At 48.8% G+C, this 21938-nt stretch overlaps 1 protein-coding gene across 1 annotated transcript in view; it reads right to left on the reverse strand.

Annotated features, from left to right (window-relative positions):
* IGDCC4 (immunoglobulin superfamily DCC subclass member 4) overlaps window positions 1–21938 on the reverse strand; it is a 144268-nt gene that overhangs the window by 52530 nt on the left and 69800 nt on the right. Inside the window, exons 5-9 of the mRNA XM_030189779.1 lie at window positions 18072–18206; window positions 15400–15555; window positions 10325–10735; window positions 8262–8426; window positions 812–949 (exon numbers count right to left, since the gene is read on the reverse strand). Of these exons, the coding sequence (XP_030045639.1) occupies window positions 812–949; window positions 8262–8426; window positions 10325–10735; window positions 15400–15555; window positions 18072–18206 (1005 nt within the window). The remainder of the gene's footprint in view (window positions 1–811; window positions 950–8261; window positions 8427–10324; window positions 10736–15399; window positions 15556–18071; window positions 18207–21938) is intronic.

Consider the following 21938-nt stretch of genomic DNA (forward strand, 5'->3'; position numbering starts at 1 on the left):
ATAATCAATGTTGGTGCCCAGACAAGGCCCAGCATTGAATATCCAGGTCTAATTTGGCCTCCGGCAGTGAGCAGGTTAAAAAACACTGGAGTACGAGTAGTAAACAGGGGGCAAGAGATACAGAAAAACTACGTTTCATTTTTTTAATGTGACTTATCAACAGAGGGTGCCCTGGACTGCAGTGCCAGATCAAACGTTCAGCAGCCAGTACCAAGCAATGAAAAATTCACCTTCTCTTTGTGACATTCCTTTGAAACTTTTGAAAGTTCATTCTCCTGTTTATACTGAGTCCATAAACTGTGGCTCGGGGTGCTTCTGTACTGTTTACCATCAACACTGATGACAAACACAGCTGAAGGAGCAGCCTAAGGATTAGAGCAGCTGGCTTGAGAATCAGGGAAGCTAAATTCTCCTTATGACCTTGGGTACATCACTTCATCCTCCAGTGCCACAGGTACAAAACTTAAGGATTATGAGCCCTCCAGGGACAGGGAAACACTTACTACACCTGAACGTAACTCACTTGGAGCTATTACTGAAAAAGAAGTGAGCAAAATCCAAATAAATAACTAAAATATTCATTATGGATAGCCTGAAAGCATTACTGGTTTGCAGCCCTCCAGGATTGCAGTAAACTTAAGCCGACATGGAAATATACACTATACCTGAATAACTCGCCTTCAGCCACTACTGAAAAAAAGGTGAGGAAAATCCAAATGAAATAAAAATAGATCTGTAAACTGGACAGGGAGAGGCACCTCTGCTGTGTCCTATATGAGCCCTTCCAGTGATCTATGCGAAGGTCTCTTACCTTCCTGCAGAGGGCAGTATTCCACTTTATACTTGATGATTTTGCCATTGCTAAGCTCTGAAGCGAGAGGCACCCAGAGGGCCTGAATATCTCCACTTGATGTGCTGGACAGGGAGAGCTGGGGAGCAGCTGCAGGAACTGCAGAGAGAACAGGTCATGAGTACCTCAAAAACCAGGTGAAAACAGTATCAACAGATATTACCCCTTCCCATCATCCACCCCCCCCCCCCCCCATCTGCTCCATTTTCACCAGACCTCAAGGGAAGAGCAATTCAGTTTTTATATTGCAAACTGTAATCTCTCAGAACACTGACTGAGCATACTTTGGTGTTTTCTCTCTCTACCCTTCATTAATTTAACTTTTTTTTTTTTTTTTAAATATCCAAGCAGCAGCCAGCTCTCCAGGTCCCAGTAGATGCTGAGCACCCCAAATATCGAACAAGCTCGTTCACTGTGTCCAGGGAGGGAGAATTTGAATTGTGTTTGATATCCCCAATCATTTTGAAATATGCAGAAGCTATTTCCCACCGCTAGGTGCTTTGGTGAGAGATGGCTGATGTCTCTTAGTGCAGTGGTTCCCAAACCTGATCCTGGAGGCACCCCAGCCGATCAGGTTTTCAGGACATCCATAATGAATGGCGTGGAAGAGTGGCCTAGTGGTTAGGGTGGTGGACTCTGGTCCTGAGGAACTGAGTTTGATTCCCACTTCAGGCACAGGCAGCTCCTTGTGACTCTGGGCAAGTCACTTAACCCTCCATTGCCCCATGTAAGCCGCATTGAGCCTGCCATGAGTGGGAAAGCGCAGGGTACAAATGTAACAAAAATAAAATAGATACTATTGGACATTCTACATGGAATGTTGCTACTATTGGAGATTCCACATGGAATGTTGCTGCTATTAGAGATTCTACATGGAATGTTGCTATTCCACTAGCAACATTCCATGTAGAAGGCTGCGCAGGCTTCTGTTTCTGTGAGTCTGACGTCCTGCACGTACGTGCAGGACGTCAGACTCACAGAAGCAGAAGCCTGCGCGGTCATGAGGAACTGAGCTTGATTCCCACTTCAGGCACAGGGCAAGTCACTTAACCCTCCATTGCCCCATGTAAGCCGCATTGAGCCTGCCATGAGTGGGAAAGCGCAGGGTACAAATGTAATAAAAACAAGAGAGATTTGTATGTACTATTTGTTACATTTGTATCGCACAATTTTCCACCCATTTGCAGACTCAATGTGTCTTACATAGTACCGATAGGCAATCGCTGAGATCGGTAAAGGAACAAATATAATTAAATGATGGGGACAGGTAGGTAGGTAAATTAGGTACATAAGGGTTGGAGATAGGGAGGGGTAAATAATGTCCAATATGATCTTTAAATTTGTTGTGTTGCGGAGCTGAGGGTCAGTAGGGTATGCCTTTCCGAACAGGTGACCTCAGTTCCCTATTTCTGATGATAAATATTCTATAATGCACCATATCTTCCTCTCCTAATATTACTGAAATATATTTTATCAACTATAATTACCAAAACAAAATTTCATTATTCAAAAGGCTGACGTCGGTGCCGGGCAAGATGGTGGAGGCTATTATTAAGAATAAAATTGCAGAGCATATACAAAAACATGGACTGATGAGACAAAGTCAGCACGGATTTAGTGAAGGGAAGTCTTGCCTCACCAATCTAATGCATTTTTTTGAGGGGGTAAGCAAACATGTGGACAATGGGGAGCCGGTTGATATTGTATATCTGGATTTTCAGAAGGTGTTTGACAAAGTGCCGCACGAAAGACTCCTGAAGAAATTGCAGAGTCATGGAATCGGAGGTAGGGTATTATTATGGATTAAGAACTGGTTGAAAGATAGGAAGCAGAGAGTAGGATTGCGTGGCCAGTATTCTCAGTGGAGGAGGGTAGTTAGTGGGGTCCCGCAGGGGTCTGTGCTGGGTCCGTTGCTTTTTAATGTATTTATAAATGACCTAGGGAATAACTAGTGAGGTAATTAAATTCGCCGATGACACAAAATTATTCAGGGTCGTCAAGTCGCAGGAGGAATGTGAACGATTACAGGAGGACCTTGCGAGACTGGGAGAATGGGCGTGCAAGTGGCAGATGAAGTTCAATGTTGACAAGTGCAAAGTGATGCATGTGGGTAAGAGGAACCCGAATTATAGCTACGTCTTGCAAGGTTCCGCGTTAGGAGTTACGGATCAAGAAAGGGATCTGGGTGTCGTCGTCGATGATACGCTGAAACCTTCTGCTCAGTGTGCTGCTGCGGCTAGGAAAGCGAATAGAATGTTGGGTGTTATTAGGAAGGGTATGGAGTCCAGGTGTGCGGATGTTATAATGCCGTTGTATCGCTCCATGGTGCGACCGCACCTGGAGTATTGTGTTCAGTACTGGTCTCCGTATCTCAAAAAAGATATACAGTGGGGGAAATAAGTATTTGATCCCTTGCTGATTTTGTAAGTTTGCCCACTGACAAAGACATGAGCAGCCCATAATTGAAGGGTAGGTTATTGGTAACAGTGAGAGATAGCACATCACAAATTAAATCCGGAAAATCACATTGTGGAAAGTATATGAATTTATTTGCATTCTGCAGAGGGAAATAAGTATTTGATCCCCCACCAACCAGTAAGAGATCTGGCCCCTACAGACCAGGTAGATGCTCCAAATCAACTCGTTACCTGCATGACAGACAGCTGTCGGCAATGGTCACCTGTATGAAAGACACCTGTCCACAGACTCAGTGAATCAGTCAGACTCTAACCTCTACAAAATGGCCAAGAGCAAGGAGCTGTCTAAGGATGTCAGGGACAAGATCATACACCTGCACAAGGCTGGAATGGGCTACAAAACCATCAGTAAGACGCTGGGCGAGAAGGAGACAACTGTTGGTGCCATAGTAAGAAAATGGAAGAAGTACAAAATGACTGTCAATCGACAAAGATCTGGGGCTCCACGCAAAATCTCACCTCGTGGGGTATCCTTGATCATGAGGAAGGTTAGAAATCAGCCTACAACTACAAGGGGGGAACTTGTCAATGATCTCAAGGCAGCTGGGACCACTGTCACCACGAAAACCATTGGTAACACATTACGACATAACGGATTGCAATCCTGCAGTGCCCGCAAGGTCCCCCTGCTCCGGAAGGCACATGTGACGGCCCGTCTGAAGTTTGCCAGTGAACACCTGGATGATGCCGAGAGTGATTGGGAGAAGGTGCTGTGGTCAGATGAGACAAAAATTGAGCTCTTTGGCATGAACTCAACTCGCCGTGTTTGGAGGAAGAGAAATGCTGCCTATGACCCAAAGAACACCGTCCCCACTGTCAAGCATGGAGGTGGAAATGTTATGTTTTGGGGGTGTTTCTCTGCTAAGGGCACAGGACTACTTCACCGCATCAATGGGAGAATGGATGGGGCCATGTACCGTACAATTCTGAGTGACAACCTCCTTCCCTCCGCCAGGGCCTTAAAAATGGGCCGTGGCTGGGTCTTCCAGCACGACAATGACCCAAAACATACAGCCAAGGCAACAAAGGAGTGGCTCAGGAAGAAGCACATTAGGGTCATGGAGTGGCCTAGCCAGTCACCAGACCTTAATCCCATTGAAAACTTATGGAGGGAGCTGAAGCTGCGAGTTGCCAAGCGACAGCCCAGAACTCTTAATGATTTAGAGATGATCTGCAAAGAGGAGTGGACCAAAATTCCTCCTGACATGTGTGCAAACCTCATCATCAACTACAGAAGACGTCTGACCGCTGTGCTTGCCAACAAGGGTTTTGCCACCAAGTATTAGGTCTTGTTTGCCAGAGGGATCAAATACTTATTTCCCTCTGCAGAATGCAAATAAATTCATATACTTTCCACAATGTGATTTTCCGGATTTAATTTGTGATGTGCTATCTCTCACTGTTACCAATAACCTACCCTTCAATTATGGGCTGCTCATGTCTTTGTCAGTGGGCAAACTTACAAAATCAGCAAGGGATCAAATACTTATTTCCCCCACTGTAGTAGAATTGGAAAAGGTACAGCGAAGGGCGACGAAAATGATAGTGGGGATGGGACAACTTTCCTATGAAGAGAGGCTGAGAAGGCTAGGGCTTTTCAGCTTGGAGAAGAGACGGCTGAGGGGAGATATGATAGAAGTGTATAAAATAATGAGTGGAATGGATCGGGTGGATGTGAAGCGACTGTTCACGCTATCCAAAAATACTAGGACTAGAGGGCATGAGTTGAAGCTACAGTGTGGTAAATTTAAAACGAATCGGAGAAAATTTTTCTTCACCCAACGTGTAATTAGACTCTGGAATTCGTTGCCAGAGAACGTGGTACGGGCGGTTAGCTTGACGGAGTTTAAAAAGGGGTTAGATAGATTCCTAAAGGACAAGTCCATAGACCGCTATTAAATGGACTTGGAAAAATTCCGCATTTTTAGGTATAACTTGTCTGGAATGTTTTTACGTTTGGGGAGCGTGCCAGGTGCCCTTGACCTGGATTGGCCACTGTCGGTGACAGGATGCTGGGCTAGATGGACCTTTGGTCTTTCCCAGTATGGCACTACTTATGTACTTATGTACTTATGTACTTCCCGAAGTCCGCACAAAAGAGCGCTCCTTTGTCGTGCTCCAACGGCGAACCTCCACTGCATGCAAATCTCTCTCATCAATATTCATTGTAGATATCCTGAAAACCTGACCAGCTGGGGTGCCTCCAGGACCAGGTTTGGGAACCACTGTTGGTTTAAGAAACTGTACCCAGAGTTGTGAGGCAGAGGGACCCCCAAGGTGAACGCAGTGGCATTCTGTGGTTCACTGTCACCCGGGGTGGATCGCTGCTGCGTGCACTCCCCCCCCCCCCCCGGCTGCAGGGAAACACAGCACCCCCCTGGCGTGACACGGCGACACAGCATCCCCCCCCCCCCACGACCCAGTCCCCACCTGCCTACCAACTCCATCCACCCGGCGCCTCGCGCGACTCTGCGCTGCTGTAAAAGAAGAAAATCGCCTCGTCAGCCCTTCCCTCACTGTGTCCCGTCCCGCCCTCTGATGTAACGTCCTATTTCCTCGAGGGCGGGACAGAGTGAGGGAAGGGCCGACGGGCAATTTTCTTCTCTTACAGCAGCGCAGACACGAGGCACCGCACCGCACCACACAGCTGCCGGGTGGATGGAGCTGGTAGGGACTTGCCAGCAGAGCACCCCTCCACCCGTTGACACCCGGGGCGGACCGCCACCACCGCCCCGCCCTTGCTACGCCACTGGGTGAACATCTCTCTCAGCAACAAAAAAAACGACCTCTCTCGTATAATAGGAAACTCAATCCTTGTACCATGGTCTTAGAAATTGGTCCTGGAGACAACCCAGCCAGTCAGGTTTTCAGAATACCCACAATGAATATTCATAAGCGAGATTTGCATGCACTGCCTCCATTGCATGCAAATCTATTTTATGAATATTCATTGTGAATATACTGAAAACCTGACTGGCTGGGTTGTCTCCAGGACCAGGCTTGGGAACCACTGTTGGTTTAAGAAACTGTACCCAGAGTTGTGAGGCAGAGGGACCCCCAAGGTGAACGCAGTGGCGTTCTGTGGTTCACTGTCACCCGGGGTGGATCGCTGCTGCGTGCACTCCCCCCCCCCCTCCGGCTGCAGGGAAACACAGCACCCCCCTGGCGTGACACGGCGACACAGCATCCCCCCCCCCCCCGACCCAGTCCCCACCTGCCTACCAACTCCATCCACCCGGCGCCTCGCGCGACTCTGCACTGCTGTAAAAGAAGAAAATCGCCTCGTCAGCCCTTCCCTCACTGTGTCCCATCCCGCCCTCTGATGTAACGTCCTATTTCCTCGAGGGCGGGACAGAGTGAGGGAAGGGCCGACGGGCAATTTTCTTCTCTTACAGCAGCGCAGACACGAGGCACCGCACCGCACCACACAGCTGCCGGGTGGATGGAGCTGGTAGGGACTCGCCAGCAGAGCACCCCTCCACCCGTTGACACCCGGGGCGGACCGCCACCACCGCCCCGCCCTTGCTATGCCACTGGGTGAACATCTCTCTCAGCAACAAAAAAAACGACCTCTCTCGTATAATAGGAAACTCAATCCTTGTACCATGGTCTTAGAAATTGGTCCTGGAGACAACCCAGCCAGTCAGGTTTTCAGAATACCCACAATGAATATTCATAAGCGAGATTTGCATGCACTGCCTCCATTGCATGCAAATCTATTTTATGAATATTCATTGTGAATATACTGAAAACCTGACTGGCTGGGTTGTCTCCAGGACCAGGCTTGGGAACGTCTGAGGTAGGCTACAGGATTAGGGAGGCCGCTGTATTAATTGGCCTTCAACAAAGAAAATTACTTTTTTGTGGTAATTGTCATTGACTGCCTTTTATATGCAAAGTGCTTTGAACATATATTTGAGTAGAGAGATGTGGTAGCCGTGTTAGCCCACTTGTAAAGGTAATCAATAGAAACAGAATAAAACAAAACATAGAAAAGAAACTAAGATGATACCTTTTTTTATTGGACCAGGGGCGTAGCTAAGTGGGGCCACGGGGACATGGGCCCCCACAGATTACGCCCTAGCCCCCTCTACATTTGACCCCCCCCCCCCCGCCACTGCCCCCCGCCGCATCAGGTACCTTGTTTGCTGGCGGGGGTCCCCAAACCCCGCCAGCCTAAGAGTCTTCTTCAGCGCCTTCGTTGTGTGATCATCTGTTTCTGACGCCTTACGTCCTGCACCGCGCATGTAGCCCCATGCAGGACGTAAGGCGTCAGAAACAGATGATCCCACAACGAAGGCGCCGGAGTCGACCAGCGATGAAGAAGACTCTTCGGCTGGCGGGGATTGGGGACCCCCGCCAGCAAACAAGGTACCTGATGCGGCGGGGGGCAGGCGGCAGGGGGGGGGTTTGCGGTGGCGGCGGGGGAAGGTGACTAAACAGTGCCCCCCACCTCAGGCTCTGGCCCCCCCCCTCCCGACGAGGTCTGGCTACGCCCCATAAGTGGACTAACTTAATACATTTTTATTTTTTTTTTTTATTTTTTTTTTATTAATTTAAATTATTTAACAAGCAACTATACTTGTACAGAAAAATTCAGTTAATTATAAACAATAATGTAAGTTAGCGTAATAAAAAAAAAAGAAGGAAAATTATAACTGTTAACTTCACATAAGTCCGCAATGTGGATCCAAGATACCTAATAAATACTTAACACATTTTCAATTAGCTTTCTCAGGTAGCCCTGCTTCATGATTTCTGATCTGATGAAGAACAGCTACCTTCAAAAGCTAATCAAAAAATGTATTAAGTTAGTCCAATAAAAAAGGTATCATCTTAGTTTCTTTTCTATTTGGATAAAAGGGAAGCCAGTGTCCTGCAAAGGCTGGATTCTCACATGCTACCCTAGCTGAGAGTCCTGGATTGCAACTCACCATCCTCCCACGTCCGGACGACAGCAGAGGCAGACGGGCGGCTGGCTCCCAGCTGAGAATACGCTACCACGTAGAACTTGTAGTCTGCGCTTGCTTCCAGGTCTCTGACGTGAAACGCCAGAGTGTCGTTATTCACAGCAAACTGGTATTCTATGTTCTCAACACCTGAAAAAGGAAGCCAGGAGCAGTCGGTGGAAAGATTAAGCAGCCCTCTTGCAATTCAGTCTACCCCATACACTGACATGTGGGTAGGCTGAGTCTGGGAAGAAAAGCGCAGTGTGTGCGAGGCTGAAGTGTAAAGGGAAAGGGGGTGGGATTTGATACACCACCTTTCTGTGGTTACAATCAAAGCAGTATATATATTATATACAGGTACTTATTTTGTAGCTGGGGCAATAGAGGGTTAAGTGACTTGGCCAGATTCACAAGGAGCTGCAGTGGGAATCGAACCCAGTTCCCCAGGATCAAAGTCCTCTGCACTAACCACTAGGCTACTCCTCCACTAGCAACAGTCCATCTAGAAGCCTGCCCTTGCAGATTAGCAATGCGGCTGCGCAGGCTTCTGTTTCTATGAGTCTGACGTCCTGCGTCAGACTTACAGAAACAGAAGCCTGCCCTTGTGGATCAGTGACGCGGCTGCGCAGGCTTCTGTTTCTGTGAGTCTGACTCACAGAAACAGAAGCCTGCGCGGCTGCATTGCTGATCTGCAAGGGCAGGCTTCTACATGGAATGTTGCTAGTGGAATAGCAACATTCCATGTAGAATCTCAAATAGTAGCAACAGAATCTCCAATAGTTTCAACATTCCATCTAGAATCTTAAATAGTAGCAACATTCCATTTTGAATCTGAAATAGGGAAAGGGAAATGAGACTTGATATTCCACCTTTCTGAGGTTTTTGCAACTACATTCAAAGTGGTTTATATAGTATATACAGGTACTTATTTGGTACCAGGGGCAATGGAGGGTTAAGTGACTTGCCCAGAGTCACAAGGAGCTGCAGTGGGAATCGAACCTGGTTCTCAGGCCACTGCGCTAACCATTATGTGGAACATGGAGGTGGGAGCATTGAAAGGAGGGGCGTTACTCGGCAGCTTTTTAGGTTTGTTTGGCTTATTTTATGTATTAATTTTTTTTTTAATGTTTTCTAACATATGTGTATTTATGTCTTTTGTTTTATGTTTTCACTACTTTATTTTTCTGCTTGTTTTCTATACACTATCACCTATGTTTACTAAGCAGCGCTATGGGCGTGTGAGCGTTTTTAACACATGTTTACATGTGTTAAACGCTAACATGCCCATAGAAATGTATAGCGCGTTAGCGTTTAACACACCTTAAATTTACAGGCGCATTAAAGACGCTAATGCACCTTAGTAAACATTCCCCTATATGTGTGTTTAACTACTTTATTTTTCTGTTTGTTTTCTTTTTTTTTGTTTTTCTATACACTATATTGTGGGGGATCTGTTTTGTTCCCAGGAATAGGGTTTATAAAGCTTTTAATTAAATAAAAATTCTGCTTAGTATTTTTCTTGTTTCTTCTTTGGGCTTCCGCTTCTGTCGGACTACGGCACCAAAAGCCCTCATTCATAACCCCCAGGGTGTCTCCCCCTCCCCTTCCTCATTTTAAGTTCAACCATCGCAGCACCAGGGTTCTCAAGACTACAATACCCAGGCACCCTGGAGTCTGACCAACTGAGGTCACCATTGCACAACTACAGGGAGTCCCCCGTGCCCCCTCCCTCCAAGACTGTGAATGCTTCTTCCACTGGTTCCCCAGGCCTAGCTGGCAGAGCTGCCAGGCATGCCCCATATATTGAAATTCATGTAAAATTCCCAGCCAGTCATCGCCCATCACAGCTCAGCCCCTTGCTAATCAGAATGTAGGCGTTTGTATTCAAATTTCCATATGCGCACTTATTAGAAACAACCTTGCCACTTCTGGGCTATCTGAGACACTGCTGTGATATCGGGCAGGCTGAGGACAGCCCAGGACCCTCTCTGAGTACAGTGGGCGTGGCCCCAGAGGCTCCTCCTCCTCCTCCTCTGTCATCTACGCACCGGCAGCCTTCTGGTAATGAAGAGAGAATCCGATGATCTGCTGACTGTTCTGTTCCGGGCGCTGCCAGGACACGGTCACGCTGGTGCTGGAGAGGGGCACTGCAGTCACGTGCTGCGGGGCACTCGGCAAGCCTTCGCGGACAATGACGAAGAGCGTGGCGGTGGCACATACCGTCCCCAGGCTGCTCTCCGCCAGGCACTGGTAGTAGCCGGCATCCTCCAATCCAATCTGATTGATAACTAAGCTGCCGCCGGGCTGGACCTTCATGCGGCCCTTGGTGCTGAGTAGCAGGCCATCCCTCAGCCACGAGACGGCGGGGGCTGGTTCACCTTCTGCCCTGCAAACAAACCGGGCAGTGCTGGCCCTGGTGCGAGAGATGGTCTTGGGATACTGAGAGATAAATGGAGGAACTGAAACAGAAGAACGGGAAACAATTAGCACAGCGCCTTTCACCTGGAACAGCCACGTCTGGCGTGGAAGCTTCCAGGGAGAGATACTTCATTTCTCTGTCCTTTATTACACTTGGGTCCAAGAAAGCAAAATGGCAGACGATCTGCAAACTCCAAGATGGAAAAATAACAGAGCAGATCGTTAAGAGACAAAATGTAATTTATTAATAAAAACCAAAAATGTGTTGGGCTGACTTGTACATTTTTGGTTTTTATTAATAAACTAGTAAAGAAGGCCCGTTTCTGACACAAATGAAACGGGCGCTAGCAAGGTTTTCCTCGGCTCCCCTGCAGCCACCCATGTCCAGCGAACCTCCTCTCTCCTCTGCCCCCCTCCTGCCATCCATGTCCAGCGACCCCCTCCAGCCACCCGTCCAGCGACCCTCCTCGCTCCCCTGCCCCCCTCCAGCCACCCATGTCCAGTGACCCCCTCCAGCCACCCATGTCCAGCGACCCTCCTCTCTCCTCTGCCCCCCCTCCTGCCACCCATGTCCAGCAACCCTCCTCTCTCCCCTGCCCCCCTCCAGCCACCCATGTCCAGCGACCCCCTGCCCCCCCTGCAGCCACCCATGTCCAGCAACTCTCTTCTCTCCCCTGCCCCCCTGCAGCCACCCATGTCCAGCGACCCCCTGCCCCCCTGCAGCCACCCATGCCCAGCAACTCTCCTCTCTCCCCTGCCCCCCCTGCAGCCACCCATGTCCAGCGAACCTCCTCTCTCCTCTGCCCCCCCTTCTGCCACCCATGTCCAGCAACCCTCCTCTCTCCCCTGCCCCCCCTGCAGCCACCCATGTCCAGCAACTCTCCTCTCTCTCCTGCCCCCCCTGCAGCCACCCATGTCCAGCGTCCCTCCTCTCTCCCTGCAGCCACCCATGTCCAACGACCCTCCTCTCCCCCTGCGCCCACTGCAGCCACCCATGTCCAGCGAACCTCCTCTCTCTCCTCCCCTCCCTCCTGCCACCCGTCCAGCGACCCTCCTCTCTCCCCTGCCCCCCCCCCCCGCAGCCACCCGTGTCCAGCGACCCTCCTCTCCCCCTGCGCCCACTGCAGCCACAAAGTGAGACACAGGGAGATAAAGGGGCCCTTTTATAAAAATCTGAGCTTAGCGCATTCTAATGTGTGAAATTCCCATGTGCTGACCGTAGATTTACCACAGCATTAAAGCTGGGCCTCTCCTTTCTTTTTTTTCCCATTATCACATGACACCTGCCAAAACCTAAGTGCTCCCACATTAACCCTGCATTATCTGGTATGCAGGAATGAAGGGGGATGGGATTTAATATGCCCCCTTCCTGGGGTTGCAATCAAAGTGCTTTACATATTACATACAGGCGCTTATTTTGTACCTGGGGCAATGAAGGGTTAAGAGACTTGCCCAGAGTCACAGGAAGCTGCAGTGGGAATCAAACCTGGGTCCCCATTAGACTCCTTCTCCACTCTCTGCCTGTGACATGTGTTTCCCACTAGCCCACTTCTCCACGCAAAAGCCATGTATGGCTGCCAACTGGCTCCAGATTTGCCTGACAGGGTGGATTCCATCCTGGGATTACCCCATTGCATGCAGGGACTTGTAGTCTTGCTTTTCTTGGGACATTCAACTTGGATATCAGAACTACAAGTCTCTGCACGGAATGGAGTAAACCCAGGACTGGATCAACCCTGCTAGTGGGATCGGGAGCCTGTTGCTATCCCTACCCCAAGGTGACTTATGCAATATCACACAGGGATCAGTGGCCGACGTACTATCCCCATCCCTGGCATTATGACTGAGGCGTGTGAAAGTGAATTTTGCTACGATAAGGGATTTTGTGGCTTTTACCAGATACTTTCTTTGAAGGGTTTTTTTTTTAATTGACAAAAGTTAAAGTAAAACCAGCTGAACACATAAGAATTCCCCCCCCCCCACCCCCCACACACACACACAAATACAATTCCCTTGATATTCAAAACATTTAACCGGCAGGAACATCACCGGTTAAATGGCACTTAACCGGCTGTCTGGCAATATTCAGCAGGGGATAGCCAGTTTTCCCCCCGCTGAATATTCCTGGTAGGCAGCAGCAGGGCCGCCAGCCCCCCCCCCCCCCACACACACACACACTCGGGCCACTGACGCCGCTCCCCTACTCGAGCTGCCCCCCTTATCTTCCTGCATCTGCTGCTCCCTAGGTCTGTCACTCTCCTGGCTCCTGTGTGCTAGGACCCAGGTCCCGACACACAGGAGAAGAAGAGAGCAGAACCTTCTGGCGCAGGGCCCCCCTTGGAGACCAGGCATGGGGAATCTTGCCCCCTACCCCCTCCCCCCCTCAGCAGCCCTGGTTAGCAGCCTCAAAGTCCTAGAAATCATTCTACACCAAAACCTGACAACAGACGACCAAATAACCTCAATCAAGCCTTCAGAACACTCTGGAAGCTAAGAAGAAACAGAAGCCGCTTCCCTATCATTCAAACTCTGATACTGTCCCAAGTTCACTATTGCAATGGTTTATACACAGGTTGCAAAGATCTGAGCCTGAAAAAATTACAAACCGTCCAAAACACGGCTGCCCGCTTGATCTTCACGTCTCCCCGCTATCAAAGACCCCCTCCTTTACTGCAAGCACCCCATTGGCTCCCCACAAAAGCCAGAATAAGTTTCAAGATCCCCTCCAGGGCCTAACCCCCGCCTATATGATCAAATTAATCGACCTCTCACTAAAGAATGCCCTGATGGACACCCGAAACTACCTTGGGGGAAATTCACTGCTTTTTTCTGGGATAAGAAGCATACAATGTATTGAACTTTTTTGGGGGATCTTGCCAAGTATTTGTGACCTGGATTGGCCACTGTTGGAAAGAGGATCCTCTTTCCAGATCTGTCCCAGTGTGGCAATACTTATGTCCTTAACACAGGATTCTCCTATCTCGCAACCAAGACCTGGAATACCCCACCCTTAAACATTAGAAAGATAACCGACTACCTTACATTTCGCAAAATGTTGAAATCATTCCTCTTTGAACTTTTTTTTTACTGCTACAGGGTAATCCACCAAAGACGGCTCACACAACAGAATTCGATTTCCCATCACTCTTAACCTGATTCAACAATGATACTTCCCCGTGTGCTAGATTTCGAATATCTTGCTGTCCCAGCTACACTGTTCTCAGTACGTTCTGTGTTACACTGTAAACCTGTTGATTGCAGATCTCTGTTCCAATGTAAGTCAGACTGATTGTTCTTTGTTACACAGTAAAGCCCAGGGGCAAAGCCAGACTTCGGCGGGAGGGGGGTCCAAAACTCGAGGTAAGGGGGCACATTTTAGCCCCCCCCCCCCGGCGCCGACGACCTCCCCATTGCCGACCCCCCCTCATGCCGCCGCCAACTTTGATAACCCCTACCGACGACCCTCTCGACCCCCTCCTCATGCCGCCAACCCTCCCCCACTGTCACCATGGGCTACCTTTGCTGACGGAGGAGCCCAATCCCCGCCAGCCGAGGAGGTCCTCTTCTTCCCGCGAAGGCTTCGTTCTGTTTCTGTGAGTCTGACATCCTGCACGTACAAACAGAACGAAGCCTTGCAGATCAGCCAGCGAGGTCCTCTTCTTCCGACGCAAGGCTTCGTTCTGTTTCTGTGAGTCTGACGTCCTGCACATACAACGTGCAGGACGTCAGAAACAGAATGAAGCCTTCACGGGAAGAAGAGGACCTCCTCGGCTGGCGGGGATTGGGCTCCCCCCGCCAGCAAAGGTAGCCCATGGCGACAGCAGGGGAGGGTTGGTGGCGGGAGGGGGGGGAGGTCGAGAGGGTCGTCGACAGGGGGTCCAGGGCCAAATCTATGGGGGCCCAGGCCCCCCAGGCCCCACGTAGCTACGCCACTGGTAAAGCCACATTGAAACAAACCTGATTTGGAGAATGTGGGATATAAGTCTAAATAAATGGAAGTGGAAAATAGGATACAGCCGGCTATCCCCAAATATTTAATGCATACCTGGTTATTGTAAGCTGCCACATCGGGCCGCTTAAATAGCTGCTATATTTTAGCTGGTTTAAAAGTAACTGGCTATCTTTGAGTATCGATTTAGCTGGTTAACTTTAAACTGGCTAAAAATAAACCAGATATTCAAGGACGGTCACCGGAAACAGCCTGGCATTGAATATCCGGGCTGACCGCCGACCACAGGAGTTAGCTGGGCTCCCTTTTGCGGTCTGAATATCAGCCTCAAATAAATCCCCTAGTTCCCCTCCCTCTTACCCATAAATACCATATGAAGCTGACATACAGGGTCTGGACTCTTATAGCCCCCCTGTGTCTTTCTGGAACAGGTTTCCTCTAAGCAACGCAATCCCAGTATCCTCCAATACCCCTCATTCCCATATACCCCACCCCCACCCTAACGCTCCACCCCCTTGAGGTTTTTTTTAAGGTAGTTTTCATTTTCAGATTGAACTGGTTTGTGTTTGTTTTTGTTTTCTCAATTCTGGTCCAGAAATGGATTCTGCTACAGAACACAGCAAATAAAATGATTATTTTGCACCCATATAGAAGGAGCATTTCCTGTCCCATCCTGCTCCTGGTTCCATCAAACCACTTTCAAGCAGTTCTCTGCCTGGGAATATATGGTATTGAAGGCGACGCCCTGAGACTCACCAAGAACTCGCAGGTCAGCTTCTGCTTGAGCAAAGTGTTGGGTGCCGGGTTTATCGGCACGACACACGTAGACTCCGGCGTGATGGGGCTGCGTGTGAGGGATCAGGAGATTCACCTCTCCCAGTACCAACACGTCTGTAGGGATGGGGTCTCCATCTGCAGAACAAAGAAAGAGAAAAGAGCTTCTTCTGTCTCACTGTATCACATGGTGCAGAGGAAAACAGCCATCCCCAGGTGCCGCTAACAGGCTTATTTTCGAAAGAGATGGACATCCAAAAAGTGACATAAATCAGCATTTGGACGTCCGTCTCACAGAAACGTCCAAATTGGTATAATCGAAAATGCATTTTGGACATCTTTCTCGGAAGTCCGTTGGAAGGACGTCCAAATCTTAAGGGGGTGTATCGGGGGCGGGACTTGGGCATTCCTAAGACTTGGACATCTTTGAACCATAATGGAACAAAGCAAAAACGTCCAGCACTAAAACTTGGACGTTTTGAGCTAGACCTGTTTTTATTACAAATAAGCCACAAAAAGGTGCCCCAAATGACCAGATGACCTCCCCTTATTCCCCCAGTGGTCACTAACCCCCTCCCACCCCAAAAGTTGTGTTGAAGAACATTACTCGCCAGCCTCAGATGTCATACTCAGATCCATGACAGCAGTATGCAGGTCCCTGGAGTTTAGTGCACTTCAGCCAGGTGGACCCAGGCCCATCCCCCCACTACCTGTTACACTTGTGCAGGAAACTGTGAGCCCTCCAAAACCCACCAGAAACCCACTATACCCACATATAGATGCCCCCTTCAGCCGTAAGGGCTATGGTAGTGGTATACAGTTGGGGGGAGTGGGATTTTGGGCGGGGGGGCTCAGCACACAAGGAAAGGGAGCTGTGTACCTGGGAGCATTTTATGAAGTTCAATGCAGTGCCCCCTAGGGTGCCTGATTGCTGTCCTGGCATGTCAGGGGGACCAGTCTACTAAAAATGCTGGCTCCTCCCACGTCCAAATGGCTTGAATTTGGATGTCTTAAACTTTGACGTTGTTTTTTTTTTCTTTCGAAAATGGCCAAAAATCAAAGACGTCCAAATCCAAGGACGTCCATGGTATTTTTGAACACAAAAGATGGACATCCATCTTTTTCAAAAATGACCTTCTCCCTGCTTCAGAATTTGGATGTCTTTGTAAAATGTCCAAATTCTGACTTAGACGTTTCTTTCGAAAATGCCCCTCTTCTATCTCATTGCATCACACAGTGCAGGGAATAAGTAATGGGGTAATTTTCAGTGGTGGTCGTCACCATTGTAATTTGAGTGTCTGCATTAGTGTTTAATATGTGTGTGTGTGTATATACATTTTTTTTTGTTACATTTGTACCCCACGCTTTCCCACTCATAGAAGGTTTAATGTGGCTTACATATTATATACAGGTACTTATTTGTACCTGGGGCAATGGAGGGTTAAGTGACTTGCCCAGAGTCACAAGGGGCTGCAGTGGGAATTGAACCCAGTTCCCCAGAATCAGAGTCTGCTGCACTAACCACTAGGCTACTCCTCCACTAACAACATTCCATGTAGAAGCCTGTCCTTGCAGATCAGGAACGCGGCTGCGCAGGCTTCTGTTTCTGTGAGTCTGACGTCCCGCACGTACGTGCAGGATGTCAGACTCACAGAAACAGAAGCCTGCGCGGCCGCCTTGCTGATCTGCAAGGGCAGGCTTCTACATGGAATGTTGCTAGTGGAATAGCAACATTCCATGTAGAATCTCAAATAGAGAAAGGGGAACTGGGACTTGACATGCTGCCTTTCTGTGGTTTTTGCAACCTACATTCGAAGTGGTTTACATAGTATATATAGGTACACCTGGGGCAATGGAGGGTTAAGTGACTTGCCCAGAGTCACAAGGAGCTGCAGTGGGAATTGAACTCAGTTCCCCAGGATCAAAGTCCACCACTAGGCCACTCCTCCACTCCATATATATATGAAGAATTGAATATCTCTCTCTGATGCACTAAGTGCCTCTGCCTTTAATTTACGCATGAACGTCAGATCTAAACTAACTTGACAGATTATATGGAGAGCTGATATTTGGCCTGATGCTCTCCATATATAGGGTTACCATATTTTGTCCACCAAAACGGAGGACACGTGCCCCGCCCCCACCCCACCCCGCCTCCTTTCACACCCTCGCTGCACCCCCTGTCACATTTTCCCCGCCCCCCTGTCACACACCCTGTCACCCCCCTCCCCTTACTTTACTACTGCCCTGGTGGTCTAGTGACCTCTTCCACCTTCGGGGGCAGGAAAGAGCCCCCTCTTTCCTGCCCTGAGCGCTGCAACTCTCGGCGGCCATTTTGAATCGGCGCCGAGATCAGCAACAGGAAGGAAGCATGCAGGGCAGCGCTCCGGGCAGGAAAGAGGGGGCTCTTTCCTGCCCCCGAAGGCGGAAGAGGTCACTAGACCACCAGGGCAGTAGTAAGAAAGGGGAGGGGAGGGGAGGCTAGCAATCTGCCCGTTTGTCCGGATTTCTGGCCGTCCTACAACACCTCCCCCAACCCAAACACCTCCAGACATCAGCACCACATGCTTAGCCATATCTTATTCTCTCGGGACCTCCCCCAACCTGAAACCTGTCGGCCCTGACATAATTCTTATTCTGAGATCTGACCTTACCCCGCCGCATCCAGGAGATCCTAGGTGAGGGGTTTGCGGCTGCCGCACACTCCAGGATTGCACTCTGACCCGCCACCACTGTCGTGTTCTGTGGAGCAGCGACGATAGTCACCTCCTCAGTGACAGGCTGAGATCCTGCAGAAGAGGTCACATAATCAGTCTGGTTTATGGGAAGCAGTACCATCTTCTTCCTGGTAATAGACGGGGGGGGGGGGGGGGAGGGAGGGTCATATGGCTCCATGCTAAAGGAGAAGACTGAGCCAATCCACCCTTCCCCTCTGCCCCATCCCAATGCATGCAGAATCATGTCATAAGTACATATAAGTACATAAGCATTGCCACACTGGGACAGACCAAAGGTCCATCAAGCCCAGCATCTTGTTTCCAACAGTGGCCAATCCAGGTTACAAATACCTGGCAAGATCCCAAAAAAGTACAAAACATTTTATGCTGCTTATCCCAGAAAGAGTGGATTTTCCCCAAGTCCAATTTAATAATGGCCTATGGACTTTTCCTTTAGGAAGCCGTCCAGACGCTTTTTAAACCCCGCTAAGATAACCGCCTTTACCACATTCTCTGGCAACAAATTCCAGAGTTTAATTACACATTGAGTGAAGAAAGATTTTCTCTAATTCGTGTTAAATTTACTACTTTGTAGCTTCATCACATGCCCTCTAGTTCTGCTTTGTCTAGGTACAACCCGCTCTTGAAGTAAAGCAGGGCTGGTTCCTCTCTCCCTGCAGACCTGGAGCTGTACGCCCCCCCCCCCCCCCCCCCACACACACATAAGCGCATGGCCCAGAATCTTTCCATCATGTTCCTGCTGGAACAGCACAGGAGCCTCATCTGTGTTGAAATATCTCAGACACAAAGAGGGGCATAATCGAACGGGGACGACCATCTCTAAGGGCGCCCATCTGTAAGGATGGCACCGTGAAGGAGCGGGGAAACCCATATTATTGAAACAAGATGGGCGTCCATCTTTTCGTTTCGATAATACGGTCAGGGACGCCCACATCTCAACATTTAGGTCGACCGTAGAGATGGTCGACCTAAATATTGAGAATCGCCGACCTTAGAGATAGGCGACCTCGGTTTTTGCCGATAATGGAAATAGAGGATGCCCATCTCAAAAACAACCAAATCCAGGGCATTTGGTCATGGGAGGAGCCAGCATTCGTAGTGCACTGGTCCCCCTCACATGCCAGGACACCAACCGGGCACCCTAGGGGGCATTGCAGTGGACTTCCTAAATTGTTCCCAAGTCCATAGCTTCCTTCCCTTCTGTGCTGAGCCCCTCAAAAAAAAAAAAAACCAAACCCACTTCCCACAACTGAACACCACTACCATAGCCCTTATGGGTGAAGGGGGGCACCTACATGTGGGTACAGTGGGTTTGGGGGGGGGGGGTTTGGAGGGCTCAACATTTACCACCACAAGTGTAAGAGGTAGGGGGGGATGGGCCTGGGTCTGTCTGCCTGAAGTGCACTGCACCCACTAAAAACTGCTCCAGGGACCTGCATACTGCTGTCAGGGAGCTGGGTATGACATTTCAGGCTGGCATAGAGGCTGGCAAAAAACTGTTTTTAAAGTTTGTTTTTTTTGGTGGGAGGGGGTTAGTGACCACTGGGAGAGTCAGGGGAGGTCATCCCTGATTCCCTCCGGTGGTCATCTGGGCAGTTTGGGCACTTTTTTGGGACTTGGACCTAAAAAAAAGGGTCCAAAAAAAGCGGACCAAATTCTTACTAGGGCCGCCCTTCTTTTTTCCATTATCGGCCGAGGGCGCCCATCTCTTAAGCACGCCCCGGCACTCCCCTGTCCTGCCTTTGCTACCCTTCTGACGGCTTTTGATTATACCAATTTGGGCGCCCATGAGAGAAGGTCGGCCATCTCCCGATTTGGGTCGGAAGATGGCCGCCCTTCTCTTTCGAAAATAAGCTGGATTGTGACATAGGTCCATCTGTAATTGTACTATCCTCTGATGGACATTGTTATATGGAAATTGTTTGGCCTTTTTTTACAGCGATTGATTTTATTAAAGGGGTATTGAACTTTTATCCATCCTCTGGTACCTCTTTCTCCTCTCCTGTGGCAAGCCCTTGGTCCATCCCTACTTGATATTTGTTCCTGCAGTGCTCACAGTCTCCACTAGGTGAAACCAGAGAGCCAGAGATGAGAGCCGGCATTTAGTCCATGTGAAAGGTTCTCATCCTGGAACACAACAGTGCTTAAATGTCTGACACCCAGCATCCAGCACCCACATAAAGCTCCAACTCCACTGAGACAAGCAGCTACTGGGGCTACTCTAGCGACTCTCTGGCAGTTCTGGGCATTGCCATGTGGGCAGGATTGCCAGTTTGTTGCCGACGTTCCTTGTAGCCTTCGGTAAGTTACTTCAAACTCAGTTACCTCAGGTATAAATTGGAGACCGAATATTTAAACTATTTATCCAGGCAGCAGGTGTTACTACTTGAACAAACAGTGCTGACCAGGGTCAAGCAGTAATTGATTTTTTAGGAACTATTATATTCAATAGACAGTAATTAACATTTATCAGGATAGAATTCAGAACAACAAGCAACAGGGATATATACAGTGCATCCTTTCTAGCAAAAAAGGTGCCGGTACTCAAATGCCAGGCTACTCTTCAAGGGTGGGGTGATCACTGAGGGATCCACTCCACAATAGCCAGGACCCTTGCAACCAGAATCTATGACAAGGCAGAATTGGTGTGTAGAGCCTGAGCTCTTTCATTAAAACTTGGGGTCCTTGGGTCAATTTTAGCAGACAATGGAAAAGGTGCCGGTGCTCAGTACCCCCACAAAAAAAGCCCTGGATATATATCAACATTCAACACATAATTAGGGTATTCCCCCAGGCCCCAAGATGAACAGAAGGCCTAACTTGGAGGTACACAATGTCCAGCATTTCTCCAATCTGCTCTTCCTGCTTCTGTTGCGTCTCCTGCCAACGTGGTTCACAGCTCAGACGGGCACTTTCGCCCACGTGGTGCTCCATAGACTTCTGTTAAATAATAGAACAGCCCAGTGCTAATAATCCAATATTTCCTAATGTAATTCAAGGAGAACTCAATTAAACCACAACAGCCTCAGTGGTGACTCATAGTAACATAGTAGATGACGGCAGAAAAAGACCTGCATGGTCCATCCAGTTTGCCCAACAAGATAAACTCATATGTGCTACTTTTTGTATACCTTACCTTGATTTGTATCTGTCATTTTCAGGGCACAGACCGTATAAGTCTGCCCAGCACTATCCCCGCCTCCCGCCACCAGCTGGCTCTACCACCCAATCTCGGCTAAGCTCCTTAGGATCCATTCCTTCCAAACAGGATTCCTTTATGTTTATCCCACGCATGTTTGAATTCCGTTACCGTTTTCATCTCCACCATCTCCCGCGGGAGGGCATTCCAAGCATCCACCACTCTCTCCGTGAAAAAATACTTCCTGACATTTTTCTTGAGTCTGCCCCCCTTCAATCTCATTTCATGTCCTCTAGTTCTACCGCCTTCCCATCTACAGAAAAGGTTCATTTCACACGAGTTCATGGCTCACCTTAATCTTCATAGGCTCCAAACTAAGTGGTGAGATTGCTTTTTTAACATAATTGAATGCAAAATGTAACTATTGTCTTCATAAAAGAATTTCTTTTAACAAAACATCAACTTATCTTGAGCTTGACTGAAAGAGGTCCGACCGACACGGGCCATGTTTCAACGCATCGGCAACAAAGCTCAAAATCATACAATTGAAACAAATTTAGAAAGAAACACTAGTCAACTTTTGAATTATAAGGAGCATAAATGGATCTTTTTAATTAAATCAGTAACCCCGACAGGCTTGAATC

The sequence above is a fragment of the Microcaecilia unicolor genome, chromosome 1, assembly GCF_901765095.1.
Source record: "Microcaecilia unicolor chromosome 1, aMicUni1.1, whole genome shotgun sequence".
NCBI classification, from domain to species: Eukaryota; Metazoa; Chordata; class Amphibia; order Gymnophiona; family Siphonopidae; genus Microcaecilia; species Microcaecilia unicolor.